Source organism: Doryrhamphus excisus, chromosome 12 (genome assembly GCF_030265055.1).
Source record: "Doryrhamphus excisus isolate RoL2022-K1 chromosome 12, RoL_Dexc_1.0, whole genome shotgun sequence".
NCBI lineage: Eukaryota > Metazoa > Chordata > Actinopteri > Syngnathiformes > Syngnathidae > Doryrhamphus > Doryrhamphus excisus.
The window spans coordinates 16,393,926-16,415,142 of record NC_080477.1 but is presented as its reverse complement, the minus strand read 5'-3'; the positions used below and the strand labels follow the sequence as shown (position 1 = coordinate 16,415,142).

Sequence of the window (21,217 nt, the reverse complement as noted above, 5' to 3'; positions counted from 1 at the left end):
CCTACTCCTTTTGGACATGTGGAACTGTGAATTGATTATGGGATGCACTCAATTGTAATCTGATGCATGTTCAAATGAAATAAAACCATTACCATTACCAAAATGAAGACCTTCTGACATGACAAAGTGTGCCGACATTACAAGCGCATTCGAATTGTTGTCATTCAGCCACATTGGAGGGTTTTCCAACATGAAGCACCTTTTTAAGGTCATGCCACAGCATCTCCATAGGATTCAGGTCAGGTCAGGGATTAGGTCACTCCAAAGTCTTCATTTTGTTTTTCTCCAGCCATTCAGAAGTGGACTTGCTGGTGTGTTTTGCATCATTGTCCAGTTGGTTTCAGCTTGAGGTCAGAAACAAATGGCCGGACATTCTCCTTCAGGACATTTTGTAGACAGCAGTTCCATTTATCACAGATCCTGAAAACAGCTCCAGACCATTACACCACCACCACCATATTTTACCATTGAGATAATGTTATTTTTTTCCTTACTTTTACGCCAAATCTTATGGGACACACATCTTCCAAAAGGTTCAAGTATTTTCCCAAAGGTTTTCGGGATCACCAAGATGTCTTCTGGCAAAATGGAGACAAATCTTAATGTTGTTGTTTTTTGTCATGGAACTCTGCCATGCAGGCTCTTTTTGATCAGCGTCATGTCAGAATCACAAACACTGACCTTAAGTGAGGCCTGCAGTTCTTCGAATGTTGTTGTAGGATCTTTTGTGACCTCTTGGATGAGTCGTCCCTGTGCTCTTGGGGTCATTTTGGTTAGCCGGACACTCCCGGGAAGGTTCACCACTGTTCCATGTTTTCACCATTTGTGGTTAATGGCTGTCACTCTGGTTCACCCCTGCTATAAACGTACCGAGCACTGTACAACATTGATGCTGCTGGCCCAAAATATTTATTTCTCAGTTACAGCAACATAATCAATCAACAATGAAAATCACAATAATAAAAATGTTTATCCAATTGGTTAATTAGTGTAGTCATTGGCAAGCCAGCGTTTTGTGATGAGAAGGAGATATAACCTAACAATCCATATCGATGTCCAAGGTGTGAAAATTCATGTGCAATGTTTTGCAAAAACTGTCAAGCTAAATCTGTGCTTGTTGTGGAACTCTGGACATTTGTTTTGCTTCTTGAGTGTAAAGAGCTGTTAATTGTGTAAACAACTGTAAAAAAAAAATAAAAAAAATTCTGGTACACCAAATTGACGTTAGCCTGGTTCTGCCTTTTCTCACTCGCATTTCTCAGGAGGAACGACTTCCAACAGGAGTTGGAGATGCATGGTGATGGGCCCTATAAGGGGCCAGAGCATCAATACATAAGAATAATAACACAGAGAAAAGTTATTGTTCATTCAATCATTCATTATTGACAACTAATGTTGGCCGTCACGGTTAAAGCTGGAGCCTATCCCAAGTGACTTCACACGAGAGGCGGGGTGCACCCTGGATTGGTCAACAGTCACACTCACATTCACAGCTATGGACAATTTAGATGCATGTTCTTGGACTGTGGGAGGAGGAAACTCTTTACTTACTCATGAGTCTGCGGGACCACTTGACCTTCAGGTGAACAAAGGGGTAGTAAAGCAGGAGCCCGCCAAGAATGAAGAGAGTACAATACAGATACACCATGGTGGGACTGTCAATGATGGGGGCCAGAACCAAGTAGCAGGACACCAGGACCATTAGGACTGCTATTATTATGGGAACCTTTGGATGGATATTGACAGGAATATAAGACTAGAATTTTTCTCTAGAAAAGAAGAAGTGTGAAAAAGATGAGTTATACTGAGTTATATCCTTATACAGTATTCTTGGTCTAGAGCAGTGATTCCCAAAATGTGGGCCGCGGTCTCCTGGTGGGCCGTAGTGGTACTGTAGGTGGGCCATGAGAGGTCATTAAAAATATGGTTCCGTTTTCCAAATATTATTTTTAAAATTATTTTACTGTAAAATATTTATTGCATGATTAAAAACAAATATTTATAGGCCTAATTAATAACCTATTGGGTGTTATTGACCTGTCACAATATTTTAGGAAACATATACAGTGTATGATTGGAACGTAGCTCTCTGGTCATCATGCCAGTCTTGGATGCGTATGAGAATTATGAGAATTAATTAGATTAAAATTTTGGGCTTCCTTAATCCCCCTTCTTTCATTTCAATCCTGAATCTTTATAATAATAATAATAATAATAATAATAATAATTATTATTATTATTATTATTATTATTATTATTATTATTAGTAGTAGTAGTAGTAGTAGTAGTAGTAGTAGTAGTAGTAGTAGTAGTAGTAGTAGTAGTGGTGGTGGTGGTAGTAGTAGTAGTAGTAGTAGTAGTAGTAGTAGTAGTAGTATTATTGTGATAATAATAATAATTATTATTATTATAAAAATGGTAATAATAATAATAATCATTATTATATTACTGATAACAATAATAATAATAATAATAGTGTTATTATTATTATTACAATATATTTTTCATATTACTATTATTGTGATAATAATAATTATTATTATGATTATTATATGTTAAGTGCTTTGAGAATGCAGCATTTCGTCTATGTACTGTTTATAGGACAAAGGTGACATTTTTTAGATTTTCAAGTGGGCCCTGAGTTGGTAAAGTTTTGGAACCTCTGGTCTAGAGATTTATTCCAAAAGCTGCTCCAAAAAATTGTCTTGAAATTAAGTAATTTATATTTGGAGTCGTTTTATATTTGAGTCATCAAACAAACTTAAATATGACATCATTTTTATTGCTACCAATTGATATTTCACTGATATTGAATCAGGGCCGTCTTATGCTGCACAGCACAGAAAGTTTGCTACATGATAGCACATCATCATCAACAGCATACACCATGAACACCTCACCTTCACTGGTCTTTTCAGCTCCTTCCTGGTGAAACGCATGATGATAAGAGCCAAAAACGTCAGGCCGTAGAAAAACCACTGAGCAAAGCTGAAGTAGTTAATGAGGGAGTTGATATCAGCTGGGATCATATATAAAATAGACAAAAAGCCCTGAAAAAGAAAGATTATCTTTATAACAGGAAACACTACTTTACGGTGATCAAGAAGACACTCACGTCCAACATGATAGCCGGGGATGGGGTGAAGCGCCTGAGATTGATAAAAGACAAAATTTCTACCATGTGACCTTCTCGGCCACACACATAGGACAGTCTGAGGACCAAAACAAAACATGAAGAACATGTGGAGTGTTTTGTTACCACTTTACAAAAATGTCAGCCACTCCATTACCTGCCGGCAGTGAAGCAGCTTCCATTGGCTGAGCCAAATGTCGAGAAGACAACAAAAAGTGGAACGATCCAAGACATGGGGTAAAGAACTTTGTTTCCAAAAGTCTAAAAAATAAATGCAAGCAAGAAACATAGTCATGTCAGATGTCATAGTGTTGCTAGTACTTGTACATGTACAAGTACTTGCTGCTCTGTATGATATAGAAAGAACTTAAATGAACATTAATTCGTTCAAGAATATGAGACTCTAACTGATACAGATGTTAACCGAATCCATTTTTCACATGAGAAATAATGTAAATTAAATTAAAAGGTTACTTTGACCTTCATTGAAGATGTCCCCAAAGTCACAATATGGCAGCAAGATCAACCACCACCACATTCATGTTTTGAGTTTGAATTCAATCGTGTTTCTCACCTCAATATGAATAACACAGTCAAAGAAAGTTGCTAGTGCCAGCATTTTGATAAAGAATTTGAGTAAGGAGATCCGAGTTCGAGTCCACCTTTGGCCAAATTTGTGCGGAGTTTGCATGTTCTCCCCGTGCATGCGTGGGTTTTCTCCGGGTACTCCGGTTTCCTCCCACATTCCAAAAACATGCTAGGTTAATTGGCGACTCCAAATTGTCCATAGGTATGAATGTGAGTGTGAATGGTTGTTTGTCTATATGTGCCCTGTGATTGGCTGGCGACCAGTTCAGAGACAGCTGGGATAGGCTCCAGCACCACCACCACCCTTGTGAGGATAAGTGGTAGAAAATGAATGAGTGAATTTGAGAAAAGAAATCAAGAAATGACTCATGACAAAACAGGAAGATCGTGTCCATCGTGTCTTGCTGCCACACATGTGTCTTTGGTAACAGTAGTCTTCAGTAAAGTTAAAAGTAACCTTAAATATTCATTTAGCTCTTTTATTCATCATTCCCGGTGAAAGTGGAGGAGGTAGAAGGGGACCGGGAATCTGGGTTTCCCTACTGAAACCGCTGCCCCTACAACCCAGACCCAGATAAGCGAAAGAAAATGTATAGATGACTGTTAGCACTGTAGCTCTAGCAGCTATGCTAGCGTTGCTAATGTTTGTTTACTGTCCGATGTTACTCTGTTCTATTGAATATATGGCATCTATTACATGTAGAGTTAGAGTGTGTGTTTTGTAAAAAGTGGATACATTGTATAATAGCGCTTTTTAGAGCTCCGCACCGTTTATTAGCATTAAAGCTACAGACACACGAAACAGCGTGTTCCCAGTAAGGCTTTAAAACCATGTATATGTCAACATCAAGGCTAAAGCATTATTGTGGGACCTCTGAGATTGTATTTACCACGGCTACAGCTGGAGACCACAGTATTTCATTGGTGGTCAAGACAGTGAAATAAGAAATGTTGACCATCACATAGCAGATGGACACCAAAGGGATCCCAATGATGATGGCTAAGGGCAGGTTTCTGCAGCAAAATGAAAGACAGTTTCATATAAGACAAGTTTTATAAGACAAGTTTTCATATAAAATCCCACTAGAGGGCATCAAACACCAACAACAATAGATTGTATTTTTTTAAATTGAATATAAATTACATAAAGTTATATGACTTGATCATTTTCCCGCTTACCTGAATGGGTTTTTCAGCTCTTCTGTGATGAAATTAAGTTGAGTCCTGAGAATTTAATGTATTGTAAACAAATAATGCAATCACACTTTATGAAGGCGTTGTCATATGATGGGTGTCATATTTGTTTACTAAATAACAATTTAATGGATTATTGCTTATTGTGAAAAGATGCTTACCATCCATCAAAGGCCCAGAGTCCATTATAAAAGGCAAGTCCGATTGCTCCAATGGATGTTGGCTTGCTGTCAAATGCGTTGGACAAGGTCTCTGTTTTTCCTGCATGTGAAGATATGAACATCAATACATAAAGCAAGCTCATATTCGTGTTATTATCAAAAAGGCATCGTCTAAAAATCTATGACCACTGACCTTGTGCCAACAGAACGATACCAGCTACCACTATGATGACGATGATGAGCAATTTGGCTGCGGTGAAGATTTTCTGCACATTGCTCGCCACTTTGACACTCATACAGTTGATGGTGACAATGAAAACTGACAAAAGAAATGGGAATGTCCTTGCGGGAAGCACAAATCCAAGACAATGTGTTTCTTTCAGCTCATGCCTCATATTAACTCACTAGCAAGATCTCAGTGTATAGACTGGTCATATATCTCATCTGGTTTCATATTATCTAACATATCTTAATCTTAATCTCAATCTTAATATCAATATTATATATTTTTATTAATATTAATATTTATTATTATATATGTATTATTATATATTTATATTAATATTAAGATTAATATAAATATATAATAATAAATACATAATATTAAGATTAAGATTTCAGCTGTAGCAACTCCAAAATCAGGAAAAATATTATCTTTAATAATATTTAATATTAATATTAATATATATAACTTTTAATGTTCACTCTTAATATTCTTAATATTAATACACATATTAATATTAATATTCATGTTCATAAAAATGTTATTAAAGATAATATCTTTCCTGATTTTGGAGTTGCAACAGCTGAAATAGGTGCAGATTCTGGACGATCTAGAAAGTTTTGTGTGTAGCTGCTACCTGTACCTACTACATGTCCAGTAAAGTTGGACACCAGCAGATGAAAATTGCTAAACGTAAGTGTGTTTTTTTGCTTGACTTGTTTGACATTGTTCTGTCCTTGACCTTTGATTCAGGCCTCCATGCTTTTACGGTACATGCTCTCAACTCCGGAAACCAAGGCATCAACATGATGAATCTCAAGATAAGAAAGGACAAACTGATAAAGCAGCAGTTACCTGTGACGGCAACAGAGAGACACTTGGTGACAACGATAGGAGGGCTGCAGTCCCCGTAGAAAGGAGCTGAGGCATACTCGGCAAAGCTCAGTGCAATGATAGCAAAGGAAGAAGGCTTCAACACCATCATCATAGTCCATGCGTAAAGGTAGGCCACCGGGGATCCGTAGGCCTCCTTTAGATAAGAATACTCTCCCCCGGATTTGGGGATCATGGTGCCCAGCTCAGCATAGCACAGCGCTCCTGTCCAGCACAACACAAGCAAGATAAGACATAATTAAACAGGACGTTTTTGATAATAATAGCAAGCTATATCATATATTTTTTATCAATATTAATATAAACAGTACATGCATTCATCCATTTTCTTCCACTTATCTGGGTCTACACCCTGGACAGGTCGCCAGCCAATCACAGGGCACATACATAGACAAACAACCATTCACACTCACATTCATACCTATGGACAATTTGGAGTCGCCAATTAACCTAGCATGTTTTTGGAATGGGGCTGCACAGCGGACGTGTGGTTAGCGCGCATACCTCACAGCTAGGAGACCGGGGTTCAATTCCACCCTCGGCCATCTCTGTGTGGAGTTTGCATGTTCTCCCCGTGCATGCGTGGGTTTTCTCCGGGTACTCCGGTTTCCTCCCACATTCCAAAAACATGCTAGGTTAATTGGCCACTCCAAATTGTCCATAGGTATGAATGTGAGTGTGAATGGTTGTTTGTCTATATGTGCCCTGTGATTGGCTAGCGACCAGTCCAGGGTGTATGTACCCCGTCTCTCGCCCGAAGACAGCTGGGATAGGCTCCAGCACCTCCATGACCCTCGTGAGGATAAGCGGTAGAAAATGAATGAATGAATGTTTTTGGAATGTGGGAGGAAAACGGAGTATACCCGCACGCATGGGGAGAACATGCCAACCCAGGTCTTCCCTATGGCCAACGTGCAAACCACTCATGCACTGCGTGGCCATATTGATAAAAATATTACAAATTGTATATATTTTAATAACAAATAATTAAATTAATAAATACATGTTTTTTTTCCAATGCCACAATGGTGTGAAATATAAAACTAAAAAGCCACTTTGTTGTTAAATCCTTTATTATCCACTCATTATTATTAATGTTTTTAGGGTTATATTATAAAAACAGTCAATAAAACTTTATTTACTGATTCACATTTATTTTAAAGGGCCAAAGTTTCAGATAATTAGGTTTGCACATTTGGAAGTGAGCCCTGAAAGAAGTTTGGGATGGCTCAAAACACTCAGTTTCAGAAGGCGTGGTAAAACTGCCCCTTTGTGATGTCACAGAGGAGCGGACTTCATTATATGGGCGTGGCTGTAAGCCAGATAAGCTCTCTGCCCTCCTCTCAAGCTCTCCTTCTCTGTTTACGTTGCTAGAAGGGACTCTAGCTGGCTCGTAAGGGAAAGCCACATTTGTTTACAATTCCAAAAGAACTAGAAAGATGGTTATCATGTGTAGCTGTGTTGGTATTTCACCCACCCATAATGGCACATATTCCACAGGCAGTCCAGATGAGGAGGCAGGGGCCCACACCTCCCGAGTACAAGAGGACTGCTTTGGGAGAGATGAAGATGCCTGAGCCGATTATTGTGCCCACAATAAAAGAGATGGCACTCAGCAGGCCCAACTGTATGAGCAGAAGAGAAGATGGAGTTGTGGGAATTTGTCTGTAGGTTGGAGGTCACTCATGGTGTCATCTTACAAAGAAAAATATAGAAATTTATTAAAATTAAAATAAAAAATTTAATAAATTTGATAATTCTAATAAATTTAATACTTTTAATAATTTTAATATGTTTAATACCTTTAATATTTTAATAATTTTAATAATTTTAATAATTTTAATAATTTTAATAATTTTAATAATTTTAATAATTTTAATAATTTTAATAATTTTAATAATTTTAATAATTTTAATAATAATTATAATAATTATAATAAATAATAATACATAATATAGACTATGAGACAAACACCAAATATGAGTTTAAATAACAAACAAAATCCATTTTAACTTCACAATGCATTTGTCCTGCATTTGTGCAAATTTTACTTTGTAATGATCCTACTTAAGTACCGTAAATGTTACAGAAGTATTTTACTTTAATTAACGTACATAACTAAAAATATATACAATATATGTACAATATATACATATAGAATATATATAATGTACTGCTTACTACTCAGTATGCATATTCATATTACAAAGACTTTATTTAATAAATATATTACCTACGGTTTTCTCACATAGTTTACATGTGTAAGTTCATGTATAACTAAAGTAGCATTTACTGTGACAAAAAAATCAGTGTGTATTGCCATAATCATGCCAATTTAAGCTGTCAATTGTCTATTCGAGTCTCCAATAGTCACTGTAAAGCAAATACCCGACAGGAGCCCCTAGTTAGCGCCAGGTCAAAAACATTTGTATTACTAGCCGTGGCTGTAGGCAACCTCCTGATGTAAGATTTTATTATTTTCCGCATCTTACATGGATTACAGCCAGAACAGTAGCCCATGTTTTTATTAGAGATTATCGCGTCTGTTATGAAAAAAAATACATAACATTTGCTTAAATCTGCATATGTTTTGACTAACAATAGGCTGTATTCAAACACAAAACAGCAAGATTTATTCATTAATATATTTCTCACAAACCGTGATATGAGTGAAGCCAAGAATTCAGAGCACCAAGTAGCAAGGGACGACTGTATTAGTTTTAAAATTTTTGAAATAACAGCCTCTCTTTAATTATTATTTGGTTCTGTCCTCTGTATGGGTTGGGTAAACAGTGTGAAGTATGAAGTCTCTTTACCTTTTATTCTTTACATTACATAAAATATATATTTTTTTGATATATTTCCATATATCTTGATCCGAATAGATTGTGATAATGACGCTCACCTCCTTGTGAAGCACAGTTGCCTTCACCTGTCGCTTGTCCATGTCAAGCCCGGACTCCTTTCTCTTACTTGAACTGCATCCTTCCATGTTAATCTGCTAAGCGCGTTTAGGAAACACACACTATGCACGTCTCAGGGCCACAAATAAAGTTACAGTTTAACTTCGGAAGACAAAGATCATTGCAAGAACATTATATTGCATAGTTAAGTTTATAAGCAAAACATGTGTGGAGGTATCTGATGATCTTGATAAGGTGGAACACTGCCAATGTAACCAAGTTGTTAATGGTGTTCGGGTCCATATTCATGTTCATATGGCTACATGAAGCTACTTTGTGTGTGTTTTATATTGCTTTCTTCTATAAAAGTGTCCCCGTGTTCTGATCATGTTATGTACGGTATATTATGGGACACTTATTGGAATACGTAATAAATACATCGATTTTCTATTCCGCTTATTAGGGTCACAAGGGTACAAACACATATACACATTTTTTTCATATTTGCAAGAGAATTTACATTTTATTTAATTTCTATTCAATAAATGATCTGTATTTAATGAAATGTGTGTGCTCACATTTAAATTTATTGTCATGAGTATAAAAATATTCAATTAATTAGTATATTCAAAGATAATGTATATATAAAACATCAATATTAAATTTCAGTGAAAATGTTCATTCATTCATTCATTTTCTACCGCTTTTCCTCACGAGGGTCATGGGCGGTGCTGGAGCCTATCCCAGCTGTCTTCGGGCGAGAGGCGGGGTACACCCTGGACTGGTCGCCAGCCAATCACAGGGAACATATAGACAAACAACCATTCACACTCACATTCATACCTATGGACAATTTGGAGTCGCCACTAAATTTAAATGTATTTAGTTATAAAATATACCTTGCTACAGTATAGTTGTGTTTATGTGTTATGTTTAAAACTCAACTGTAGTTCAGTCTTCCAGTTTCTAGGTGGCAGTATTGAGTCATCCAGTCCTGTAATGTGTCCGAAGGAGCGCCGAGTACTTCCGGTTCCCGCTACCAAAACAACTTTGATAGTGACTTTCAGGTTATTTGTGTACGCTTTAACAAAAGACAGTTTAATGTTTTAACATGAACAGCGGATTGAAGCACTGGAAAGAGGCGGCCACTCTCATTTTAGCAGCGGGTCGTGCGGACCGTTTATCGTCACCGCACCGCTTTGACTACAATGTTTTATTGCTTAAACGAAGCCCGAAAAGCGGATTCATGCCCAATGCTTATGTGTTCCCTGGAGGTATGGCGGATTCTTCCGACTTCTCTAGTGAATGGCTGGACATTTTTAAAGCCTTTAGCAGCTCTCCTAACTTCGGTTTAAGGAATGTCCAGCAACCCCCCGAGACAAGACCGCCAATATTTGCCACCGACAGACTGAAATTAGGCTCTCCTATCCCGGGAGAGGTCGCCTTCCGGATCTGCGCCTTAAGGGAGACATTCGAGGAGTCAGGAGTGTTGCTGTTTGTGTCCAAAGATGAAGAGATGAGTTTGCTGAAGAGCCTGGAGGACAGGCGTACTACAGATGAAGTTAAACATTATAAAATGAACCAAGTGTGCAGCAGTGAGCTGAGCAAGTGGAGGACTCTAGTCAACCAGAACCCGTCTAACTTCATCACAATGTGCAGGGAGCTGGAGTTGCTGCCCAACATCTGGGCTTTACACGAGTGGGCTAACTGGCTGACCCCCGTTGGTCAATACGGCGTGACGAGGTTCGATACGGCTTTCTTCATGTGCTGCCTAGAGGAGACTCCACACGCCCTGCAGGACCACAAGGAAATTGAATGCTCGCAGGTGAAGAACTGTGGTAACTAAACTGGCTCAGCAATAGCGCTCTCTGCTGGTTGCAGCCGCACAGTGCATAATCTTTTGTGAATTTTACCATAGGACTCCTTAGAGCAGGGGTCTCAATTTACTTGGGGGCCACTGGAGCTAGGGTCTGGGCGAGACTGGGCCGCATCAGGTTTTCCAAAAAAAAAAACAAAAAAAAACCGCATTTATTAAAAACAGAAAAATGAATAGAAAAGAAACCACATATAGTTGGTGGGTAGACAAATCATTTTTTTCAGATTAAAATGAACAAAGCATTATTAGAGCCCTGTAGACATGACAAAACACGACTATAGTCACATTTATACTCTTTATTTACAACATATTGCGCAACTGCAGGGTCTTGAGACACATGCTAACTTGCAAACTAAGAGAGCTAGCGACCTAAACGGTAGCCTTCAAGTTATTTCCTTTAAATTTAAATAGCCAAAAACTTACCACTTCCACATGGATAGGGAGGATAACTATTAACAGTTATTTAACCTTTAACATGAACATTAATCAAACATAATTTTTTCTGGGTACATGATACCATACAGCATCCATATCAAACTTGCACGGGCCGCACTAACATTAAACTTTCTCAAACTAGTGTGTTTGAGACCCCTGCCTTAGAGACTAGTAATTTCTGCTAAAACTACTGAAACTTGGACATGTGTATTCAAACGTTTAGAGAGTTCACCTTTAAAGGATGTTGTGTATATTAGGTTCATCCTGAATTTTCACCCAAAAGCCAAATACTCGTTTTTGTGAGTAATGCATATATCATAGGAAAAAAATTCAAAGTACATCACCAAATTGCTTTATACCAAATTGCTTTATGCTTATAATTGCTTTATGAATGGCAATGTTTTTCTTGTATTTCTGGCCTAGTAGCATAGCATTCAGTTGTTCTGTGTGGCCCAGAGAACATAATTCAGTTGGGGCCTCCCTCACCCCTTGTGGGAATGTGGGAACTAAACCAAATCACTTCTGTCAACCGCATCTGTCCATGTGATACCCAGTGGTCAACGCCTTCTGACATCTTGCGAAGCTACCAGGCACGGGAACTGTGGATGGCCCCCCCTCAGTTCTACGAACTGAGTCGCATGTGCCGCTTCCCTTCGCTGAGCGACCTCCAGAGTTTTGCCAGGCGGCGCTCCACAGACGGCTGTGAGCAGTGGCTGCCTGTCGTCATCTTACAGGAAGATGGCTACATATTAGTGCTGCCAGGTGCTCGGCTCCGTCACCGTTAAGTATCTTTTTCCAGACTGTTGCAGTGATCATAACAAATGTCTTTTACTGTACTCTGTAGGAGATCAACTGTACCCATCAAACTCTTCTGAAGCAACAACAGTGGACATGACCGTGGGTAGAGACGGCTCAGAGACTGCACTGCATCGTTTCCTGATCTCGGACCGCTATAGTAACCGCCTGCAGGTCAACATCACACCCAAGTACAACCACCTTGTGCCTCTTGTTGGCCCCTTTGACTCTGACACTAAAAATCACAATGCCACTATAATAACTAAATAAAATAGTAAGTATTGGTAAGATAAATTGTAAACAAATGAAAAACTACAGTAACTGTAAACACAAATTGAACGAAACAAAAAGAAAATGTGTAAAATGCATGGTTATTTGGTTGAAATACATTTTTTAATTAAAAAAGGAAATAAGTTATACAGTGCAATAGAATCTGATGCTTGAAAACTACAAATATCTCAGAAAATATTTTATATTTTTAAAATAATAATAATTAAATAATAAATTATTTTCTATTTATTATATATTTGTATATATTCATTCATTCATTTTCTACCGCTTTTCCTCATGAGGGTCGCGGGGGTGCTGGAGCCTATCCCAGCTGTCTGGTCGCCAGTCAATCACAGGGCACATATAGACAAACAACCATTCACACTCACATTCATACCTATGGACAATTTGGAGTCGCCAATTAACCTAGCATGTTTTTGGAATGTGGGAGGAAACCGGAGTACCCGGAGAAAACCCACACACAGAGATGGCCGAGGGTGGAATTGAACCCTGGTCTCCTAGCTGTGAGGTCTGTGCGCTAACCACTTGACCACCGTGCCACCCATTTGTATATTCATTCATTCATTCATTTTCTACCGCTTTTCCTCACGAGGGTCGCGGGGGGTGCTGGAGCCTATCCCAGCTGTCTTCGGGCGAGAGGCGGGGTACACCCTGGACTGGTCGCCAGCCAATCACAGGGCACATATAGACAAACAACCATTCACACTCACATTCATACCTATGGACAATTTGGAGTGGCCAATTAACCTAGCATGTTTTTGGAATGTGGGAGGAAACCGGAGTACCCGGAGAAAACCCACACATGCACGGGGAGAACATGCAAACTCCACACAGAGATGGCCGAGGGTGGGAATTGAACCCTGGTCTCCTAGCTGTGAGGTCTGCGCACTAACCACCAGACCGCCGTGCGCCCCCCATTTGTATATATTATTTAATAATAATAAAAACAATGTAATGACCATAAAAACATAAAAAAAAATAATGCCTGTAAAAAGCCTTAAGGAAAGCAGTGATACTGGTAGGTTACATTTTATAAACATTATATAGTAATAATATATAATAAACAATATATAATATAAAAGCTAATTAACCTGAGATTTTAAGCAGAACCGTCAGATATGGTGTATGTGAGCAAATTTTAATTTATTGTATTTAAATCTTGTGAGTGGTGCCATATAGAGTCAGTATTTTCTTTTATCTGAATTTTCACCTATTAAAATGTTGGACTGCAAAAGTGTACATGAGTCAAGTTGCACAATAAATTAACAATTTATGGAATGAGGTCTCGTATTTGAAGCGTCCTCTGAAAGAAACGCAAGAAAAATGACCAAATGAGATCGCACCAACACAAATAAACACAACTTTGGCTAATGGCATGCATGTAATGGACGTAATGTGTGATGATGGCCCTCCCCATGTTCTATGTGTGTCTGTGATTGTGTGAGAGGGACCAAGTTGAAATAACAGCGCTCAACCTTCGTGCTGTTTGCCTTGGAGAGTCAATTGAGGGTTACCATGGCAACTCCACAGCCTTGGAAACCTGCTATCTTTGTCCAAATGAAGTGATGATGCAGTGTTGTGTGTTCTCGCGTCAAAGACTCACCTTTAATGGTGGTCATCTTCTATATGTTAAATGTAGTTTTTCCTGAGGAACTGCTTGAATATCACAGCTTTGTAAAAAAAATATATATATATTATATATATTAGGGATGTCCGCGAATTATCGGTACCCATAATTATGGGTACAGTTTGGTTTGGAAAAACCCTTGCCTGATATCAGCATATAATGCTTCAGTGACAGCGATGAAGTCCTCTCAACCACGTCCTTTTTTTGCCATATTTAATTATTCATCTTGTGCACAACTCAGTTTTGATGTTTGTGTCCAACAATTTCCATTCATGATTTATGTTGTTAGCATGCGCTATACATTCAGTGACAGCTTACGTGAGTCACTAAACCTGGCCAAATTGCTATTATTAGCCGACAACAACAATAACTAATGTGCACGCGTGCGTTATGCAGTGCATACTTTACATACTCAAAGCAGGAAGTAGGTCTTCCCAAAGCAGGAAGAGGGCATGATATGTTTGCCGAACATTCAAATGTTGGCATAATCACATACAAGGTAGGTTAACTGATGTTTTGATTGATTTTATAGTGAATAATGCTGTTTGAAATGTAAAAAAAATTGGCATAGAATCACAATAGGTGATTTTTACCATGCATGTGCACACTAAAAGTACACCTAAAGTATTTTGCTACCGCTTGGACCTGGCGTTATTGCTTGTACAGAAGCATCCATCCATTTTCTATGCTGATTATCCTCACTGCAGACTATCCCAGCTGTTTTAGAGCGAGAGGCAGGGTACATCCTGGAGTTGTCATCAGCCAATCACAGGGCACATATAGACAAACAACCATTCACACTCACATTCATACCTATGGACAATTTGGAGTCGCCAATTAACCTAGCATGTTTTTGGAATGTGGGAGGAAACCATAGTACCCCACGCCCTTGGAGAATCAGCGTCCTAAAATTAATCCTATAATTAATATTTTCTGCTCCTCCTCCTGACAGCATTCAGTACAACTGCCACCTTGCATACCACAAACAAAAAGAGAAAGACTTGAAATAATGTACAATGTCTAAGAGTCCTTGCCCACATGCATGAGCACCGTAATGTCCTGTATAATCAGTGTGATTGGTCCGCCTTGTAGTTATCATTGATAGCCACCACCTTTTAAGTCAACTGAAAGACACAATTCATCCACAATGTCAGCGCACACAGACACGCTTCCTCCCCAACATAGACATGGATTTTTCCTTGCGGCAGTTATTAAATGGGACCCATTATGGTTGTCCACTTTTCCACTGACCTATTAATGTAGTTAGAATGTTGTATTCTTGTGTTAAAGGATGTCAAACCTTCAGATAATGAGGTTTGCATTTGGAAGTGAGCCCTGACTTCCTTATATGGGTGTGGGACCAATCACAGTGAAGTGGGTGTGCCCGGAGGCGGGGCATGGGTGGAATAAATTGAAAATTAAGACGATTTTGGAAATCCAAGGAAATACATTGGAATAGGTGCAGATTCTGGAAGATCAACAAAGATGTCTATGCGGGTTATCATGTGTAGCTGCTCTATAGGAGTCTACAACTCAATACACAAGCCATAAATGAGCATAATAGGTCCCTTTATATGATAACTGCCACCTTTGCGAAACAAAAATAAACAGAATTGAAACCAAAATGTGAACACTTAAGAACAGCTATCAATGATCACCGCCACCTCGTGTAACAGAAGTAAACGGACAAGTCTCGAAATACAGTATAGTAGTAGGCAATCATGTCATAAGATAATTGGGACCAACCAGTTATTAAATACCGTAATTATAGTTATAATGAATAACATAAACAACCACGGCGGTCAAGTGGTTAGCGCGCAGACCTCACAGCTAGGAGACCAGGGGTTCAATTCCACCCTCGGCCATCTCTGTGTGGAGTTTGCATGTTCTCCCCGTGCATGCGTGGGTTTTCTCCGGGTTCCTCCCACATTACAAAAACATGCTAGGTTAATTGGCGACTACAAATTGTCCATAGGTATGAATGTGAGTGTGAATGGTTGTTTGTCTATATGTGCCCTGTGATTGGCTGGCGACCAGTCCAGGGTGTACCCCGCCTCTCGCCCAAAAGACAGCTGGGATAGGCTCCAGCACCCCCGCGACCCTCGTGAGAAAAAAGCGGTAGAAAATGAATGAATGAATGAATAAACAACCATCTTGCACAACAGAAATACACACAAAGACTCCAAAAAAACCACCAAGTCACGCAAATTGCAGTAACACATTATGAGAATTATGAGGCGATAATGCCAGAATGGGTTCAAAACAGGGTGTGTGCGGGGCAGCGGAGGGAGGGATGACGTGCTGACGCACAGTACGATAAAACCGGTCTTGTGTGAGTGTGTCCTTAATTCACTCTTGCAAGGTTAGCATTTCTAAAAGGCCAAGAGAAACCACTTGTTATTCCGCTTCTAAGAAACATCTTGTCTCCGGCCTTGTATTAATTCTTTAGTGTGCCAGTGAACTACTTCATTGGTGTTGGCACCCCCCCCCCCCCCCTCCAGCCCCCCCTTTCCCTTTCGGGGAAGCCTCAGAGGCTTTATCTGTCAGCCTTAACATCTCCTGCGCTATTCCAGGAATACTCAAATACTCTTAGAAGTAAAACCATTAGCCAGGCAGGCTGACAGATAAAGAGCCTCCAATTGAAAATTGAACACCATTTAAACTTAAGGTGGTTACGTCCAAGTTAATAATCGTCATATGCTTAAAATACCTACGAGAAGCCACCAGCTTTGCAGTGATTACAAAGTTAAGGCTTGACTTTTGGCACTTTTAAAACCAGAAAGATTATTTTGAAAAAAAACCTCTGAATCCATGTATCTCCAAACAGCTCTTTGTGCATTTCATTGTTTTATTATAATAAATATACTTGATTGTATGTACATTATCTGACACAAGAAGACTGTCTGTACAAAACATCTATTCATACATTTTGCAATGTATACATTCAACACTGTTTTTACAAGAAAACCCTGATATTGGAGCAAAGCATTCAGTGAACTTACAGCTCTTAGAATCACATTGTGATTTGATGCACTGGAATCTACAAATATCTGATTTTATTGTGGATTACGTAACGTGTTATGGCGAGAATGTGCGGAATAGTGCAGATTCAAAAACAAAGAACTTTATCAGATGGCCGCATTTGCTATTTGTTCATGTAAGGAATCTTTTAGCCTGTCAATGGGAATACTTAACAGTAGGCTATGTTTCTGCATGAGCTCCCCTGCTAATCCACTTGGATTACGTGTTGTTTGCATAAATCCTGATGGCCACACACTGCCTTGTAGTTTTTTTTTTCTTTGCTTTCTGCCCCTGTTTCCAAAAATAAACAAACCCCTAAACCCTAGAAGCAGGCCTGCTTTATCTCACAACGTACCTGATGCCCGTTATCTCCACCTTCTAAATGTTTTAAATCTAGTGCAAATGTTTTCACAAATCATCATATTTACTCCACAGTTTTTGTCCTCTGATACATTAGGGCAGAGAACAGCAGATTTCTTTTTAGTAATGATTCACTTGCGAAATAAAGTAAAATAAAACTGTTATCATTACTATGCTGATGTTTATGTAGTAGTTTTGTTAGTAGGCATGGCTGGTATGTGCCAGTTTTAACAAAAAGTTCTGCCTAGCAACATGTTGGTCCATAAACAGGAAAACGAATCAGAGCAATTTTGGTGACATTGCGTCAAAAGAGTGTAAGGAAAACAAAATATTACGAAAACAAAGTGACAACCATGAAAATGTAAATATCCCAAAAAATACGAGAATGACATTGTAATGTTATGCGGGTGGAAGTCCACATTTTCTATGAATAACGCTGCAATAGAATCGCAACATCTTTACTTAAAAAGTTGTCATTTTACAAGCATAATGTCAATATTATTAGCATGAACGTGCAGATTTAGTATAAATAGAAGAAACTACAACACGGTAGTTTTGGCACAACCTGAGAACTACAACCTTATTCTCGTGACATTACGACTTTAGTACGGTAACACTAGGCCTTTACGACATGAGTCTCGTAGCGTTATGACTTTAATGTGCCTATCCCTTTAAGAATATTACTTATAACAATGCAACTTTATTCTCGGAAATGTCACCGTTTTCTTATTGTAATAGCAAAAACTTGGAAGAGTACGATGTTAGTCTTGTCACACAGTGACTTGCATGATATTGACACTTTATTCTCGTAAAATTACAACTTTTTTGAGTGATAGTAGACTTTTCGGGGGTTTAGTCCTAATAACATAATTAATAACAAGTTTGGCATCTTCACGTAATGTTATTAAATCATTATGATTTTTTTTTGTAATATATGACTATATGCTTTACTCTCATAATGTTATGACTTACCCGCTGATAACTGTAGAAATTTATTCTCGTAATGTTACCATGTTTTCGTATAATACTTGATTTGTGTCGTAAATATCCTACTTGTTTTTTTTTTCAGGGTGACGGAAATTGTTGTTTGTGCACTTTTGCAAGGGAAATATAAATATGAAAATAGGACACCACTCAGTGTGCTGACATTGTAACCTACCCACCACGTTTTTTGTCATTTGTGGGTAGGCCTACTGACGTTCAGGACATGTTGATAACCAGATAGCCTAGAACCACAGCCACAGTGACGATGACAAAGAAGACCACCACGGCGCAGATGGACGCAAAGCCGGCGTCCCCGCCGCCTCCTCCTCCTCCCTCCTCATCCTTGGGTTCCTCCTCGCAGATAGAGATGACGCCCACGGAGGAATTTCCTACGCTCATGTTGGACTTGAGCTCGGCGCCCGCCTCCTGTTTGGCTTCCACGGCCCACGGCGCCACCTGCACCTTCATCTCCATCTCCTCCATCATCTGGCTCACCTGGCAGATCTCGGCTTGCAGGTCCCGCAGGTCGGCGGTGTCGATGTTGCTGTCGGCCTCGTACTTCATGTTCTGCACGCTCATGGCGCGGGCTGCCACGGTGCTGGTGCTTCCCGTCATGCCCGTCTGAATGAAATGCCTAGTAGGCACCTTGAGCGGGAAGTCCTGGCCTATCTCCAGCGACCGCTTCATGTCCACCTCCAGGAGGTCCATGCTGCTGGAGAAGAGCACCCATAGACGCTCGTACTCGGCGCGGTCCTCCTTGCTGATGCTCTTGTCTTTGAGCAGGGACGTGAGTTTAGTCCGGTTGGCCACGGCCAGCTCCTGCGCCTTCTTGCGGGTCCTTTTCAGCTCCTCGCGTAAGTTCTGCGAGTCCGAGGTGCTGCCCAGAGCGATGACCAGGTGTCTGTAGCAGGCCGTCACTTTATTCAGAGCGTCCAGCATAGTTTTACACTCCTCTTTGCCCATGGCTGCTCACCGACGCTCTCCTCCTCTTCCTCTTCTTCCTCCGCAGGAATATGACAAACGAGAGAGAAATGGCGAGCTCCCGGGATGGACCACTTGTCTCCTAGGTGAGTGCAAATTCCTTTCTATCCATGCTGCTCTACCGGCAGCCTTGAATGGATTTAACCTTTCCCCTCTCCTTTTACGCACGGATGCGCAATAATCCAACAGTGTGTTTTTGCAAAGTAATATCCACACTCAGCTACAGGTGGAGAAGCAAAACAATTACAATAACAAGTCCATATATTCAAAGATAATGCACTGAAAAAAACGAGTGGCGTCATGCAATGTTAGAAAGAGAAAAAAGGTCTCCCCCCTCGACATGGAGATCCATTCGCCTTTTTCGTGTTGCCTGCGTCCACTTCGGTCCAGTGGATGATGTTTAAATGCCCCCAAAGCGCCTTCACGGCTCGTGTGTGCGCGTAAAAGTGATGTGCCCTGTGACAGGCTGCAATGGAGAGGGGGTGGACGGATCGGGGGCGGGTCCAACATCGCTGATTGGCTCTCGCAGATGCTCATCGTGATCAAATCCCAAAGCCTTAAAGGGGAACTGCACTTTTTGGGGAATGTTGCCCGTCATTCACAATCCTTATATGAAACATGAACACTTATTTATTTCCCTTTTCTGTGCATTCTAGCCGAGTTAATATTAGCTAGCTAACAATGAACATCACTGGAAATACGTATTTTGAGGCAATTTATCAGATGCTCATTGTGATCAAATCCCAAAGCCTTAAAGGGGAACTGCACTTTTGGGGAATGTTGCCCGTCATTCACAACCCTTATATGAAACATGAACACTTATTGATTTCCCTTTTCTGTGAATTCTAGCGTGAGAAGACGAGTTAATATGAGCTAGCTAACAATGAACATCACAGGAAATACATATTTTGAGGCAATTTATCAGATGCTCATCGTGATCAAATCCCAAAGCCTTAAAGGGGAACTGCACTTTTGGGGAATGTTGCCTGTCATTCACAATCCTTATATGAAACATGAACACTTATTTATTTCCCTTTTCTGTGCATTCTAGCGTGAGAAGACAAGTTAATATGACCTAGCTAACAATGAACATCACCGGAAATACGTATTTTGAGGAAATTTATTCAAAATACAACAAAAATTAAAAACATGGCATACTCAAATTTCAAAGTTTTCATTCATCATTTTGATACACAGTGTTGTTATAGTCTATATTAGAAAAGTGCCTACAGCATAGCCAAACAGCAAGTAAAGGCAATACACTTTGTTGCCCATCACAGACACACATTGCATTGCTGGGATAAATACATTGTTTGCCTGTGCGGCTATACCTGCTGTGTTGAGAGGTGGCAGGCTGTGCAGCTTCTGCAGCATTGCTTTGCTCTTTTTGCATTATTGAAGCGGATGGTGCCTAATGATCCGGTGACAGCAGTGAAACTCTAATGGACTTAAGCACACAGAGGAAGTGAGAAAGCCTGAGGAAGTGATGGAACGGGGAGCTTAGGGTCTATGTCATGTGTAGTATTTTGTTTTGGATGCATGTTAAAAACTAAGCATCGGCGTATGTAGAGTCGTATTAGATGATGCAGGTGTCCAAGATGACTTTGCTCGTGAGTAATAGTACCTGAGTCAGATTTTTTTGGTTCATTTTGGCTCTTGGAAACAGATTTCCTTTTGAAGTTGTCTCCATGGCAACTTGTAACTTCTTGCTGATGTGGCTCCAGTTATGTTTCCTTCGGGATTCAACACAG

At 39.7% G+C, this 21,217-nt stretch overlaps 3 protein-coding genes and 1 long non-coding RNA gene across 4 annotated transcripts; 2 read left to right on the top strand and 2 right to left on the bottom strand.

The window, feature by feature from the left end:
* Positions 1-1,152: 1,152 nt before the first annotated feature.
* On the bottom strand, positions 1,153-9,140 carry slc7a9 (solute carrier family 7 member 9). The gene is made up of 12 exons (XM_058089127.1): positions 9,099-9,140; positions 7,671-7,818; positions 6,155-6,397; positions 5,270-5,395; positions 5,077-5,176; positions 4,901-4,945; positions 4,612-4,735; positions 3,291-3,394; positions 3,116-3,212; positions 2,901-3,050; positions 1,552-1,726; positions 1,153-1,307 (listed from the first exon to the last, which is right to left on the bottom strand). Exons 1-12 carry the CDS (start codon positions 9,138-9,140, stop codon positions 1,246-1,248), a joined length of 1,416 nt encoding a protein of 471 aa, XP_057945110.1. The 3' UTR covers positions 1,153-1,245.
* Positions 4,215-7,928, top strand: LOC131139474 (uncharacterized). Its single transcript, XR_009132247.1, has 3 exons — positions 4,215-4,311; positions 6,053-6,302; positions 7,694-7,928. It is a non-coding gene; the product is annotated as an uncharacterized LOC131139474 (long non-coding RNA).
* A 995-nt stretch (positions 9,141-10,135) lies between the features above and the next one.
* Positions 10,136-15,959, top strand: nudt19 (nudix (nucleoside diphosphate linked moiety X)-type motif 19). Its single transcript, XM_058089724.1, has 3 exons — positions 10,136-10,921; positions 11,962-12,169; positions 12,252-15,959. Exons 1-3 carry the CDS (start codon positions 10,208-10,210, stop codon positions 12,470-12,472), a joined length of 1,143 nt encoding a protein of 380 aa, XP_057945707.1. The 5' UTR covers positions 10,136-10,207; the 3' UTR covers positions 12,473-15,959.
* A 979-nt stretch (positions 15,960-16,938) lies between these two features.
* si:ch73-167i17.6 (regulator of G-protein signaling 9-binding protein) lies at positions 16,939-19,895 on the bottom strand. The gene has a single exon (XM_058089024.1). The coding sequence runs from the start codon at positions 19,446-19,448 to the stop codon at positions 18,702-18,704; it is 747 nt and encodes a 248-aa protein (XP_057945007.1). The 5' UTR covers positions 19,449-19,895; the 3' UTR covers positions 16,939-18,701.
* Positions 19,896-21,217: the final 1,322 nt, after the last annotated feature.